The sequence below is a fragment of the Peromyscus leucopus genome, chromosome 14 (genome assembly GCF_004664715.2).
Source record: "Peromyscus leucopus breed LL Stock chromosome 14, UCI_PerLeu_2.1, whole genome shotgun sequence".
NCBI classification, from domain to species: Eukaryota; Metazoa; Chordata; class Mammalia; order Rodentia; family Cricetidae; genus Peromyscus; species Peromyscus leucopus.
In genome coordinates, this window is record NC_051075.1 from 15,129,516 (window position 1) to 15,130,639 (window position 1,124).

Genomic DNA, 1,124 nt, shown 5'->3' on the forward strand with positions numbered 1-1,124 from the left:
TAAATAATACAAGTCTCTTTGTGTTTACTTGGTTGGGTCTGAGTAGCTGCGGTATTAGCAAGTGAGAGAGATTTGTCCTGACTGTGGGCCAGACAGGACCAGGTAAACTATAGCTACACCCTATAATGAGCAGATGAAAGCCTTTAGAAAAGGACCAATGGGGATTATTAAGGGTCCTGGGGCTGAGAGTAGTCCAGTCAAGGAACGATATTGCAGGACTGCCCCACTCTTCTCTCCTCCTGGCACTGCATGCCCTTCCTCAGGCAACCACAGATGTCTTTAATTCCTAAAACCTGGCCATTCAGGTACAAAAGAATACCTTGGATAAAATGGTATCCAAATCTGTCATCATCACCCTGATTGATGACACCAACAGCAGCGAGGTGCTGGATGAGCTCTACAAGGTGACCAAGGAGTACACCCAAAACAAGAAGGAGGTAGAGAGGGTCATCAAGAACCTCATCAAGATGGTCATCAAGTTGGCTGTTCTCCACAGGAACAATCAGTTCAATCCAGACAAGGTGGTGCTGATGGAGAAGTTCAAGAAGAAGGTTCACCAGCATGCCATGATGGTGGTCAGCTTCCACCATGTGGAATACACCTTCGACCACAATGTGCTGTCCAAGTTGCTGAATGAGTGTCAAGAGGTGTTGCATGACATCATTCAGCTCCATCCTACTGCCTCGTCTCACAGACTGTTAATGATGTCTTTCATTATTTTTCAAATTGCGGTTTTTTTGGCTACCTTGTATAATCCCTTTGAAAAATTTAAACCTCACTTATAGAAACTTTGCAATGGGATCAACAAAATGTTGAATGAAGAGAACATATGAGCTCATGACATAAGCACGTGGCCAGCAGCGATTTATGTGGAGACAGCATTGTTGACTCATGCAGGGAAGATGGAGATTCTTTTGAAGATCACATGTGATTCAGAAAGGCTTGGCCTGATACAACCATTGGACATCAATGGTAGTACTTTTGTGTGGCTTGTTGTAGTTGGGGGTGCGGGGGAGAAAAGGAATATTGGCAAGAATTCTGGCTGAAAACATCTTAATGAATGTCAGGATGTGGGAATAATAGACGGTTGGTGTAGATGTAACCAACCGTCTTATTAAAATAAG

At 43.8% G+C, this 1,124-nt stretch overlaps 1 protein-coding gene across 1 annotated transcript; it reads left to right on the top strand.

Annotated features, from left to right (window-relative positions):
* Window positions 1–329: 329 nt before the first annotated feature.
* LOC114702300 (tumor necrosis factor alpha-induced protein 8-like) lies at window positions 330–785 on the top strand. The gene has a single exon (XM_037210987.1). The coding sequence runs from the start codon at window positions 330–332 to the stop codon at window positions 783–785; it is 456 nt and encodes a 151-aa protein (XP_037066882.1).
* The last annotated feature ends 339 nt before the right edge of the window (window positions 786–1,124 follow it).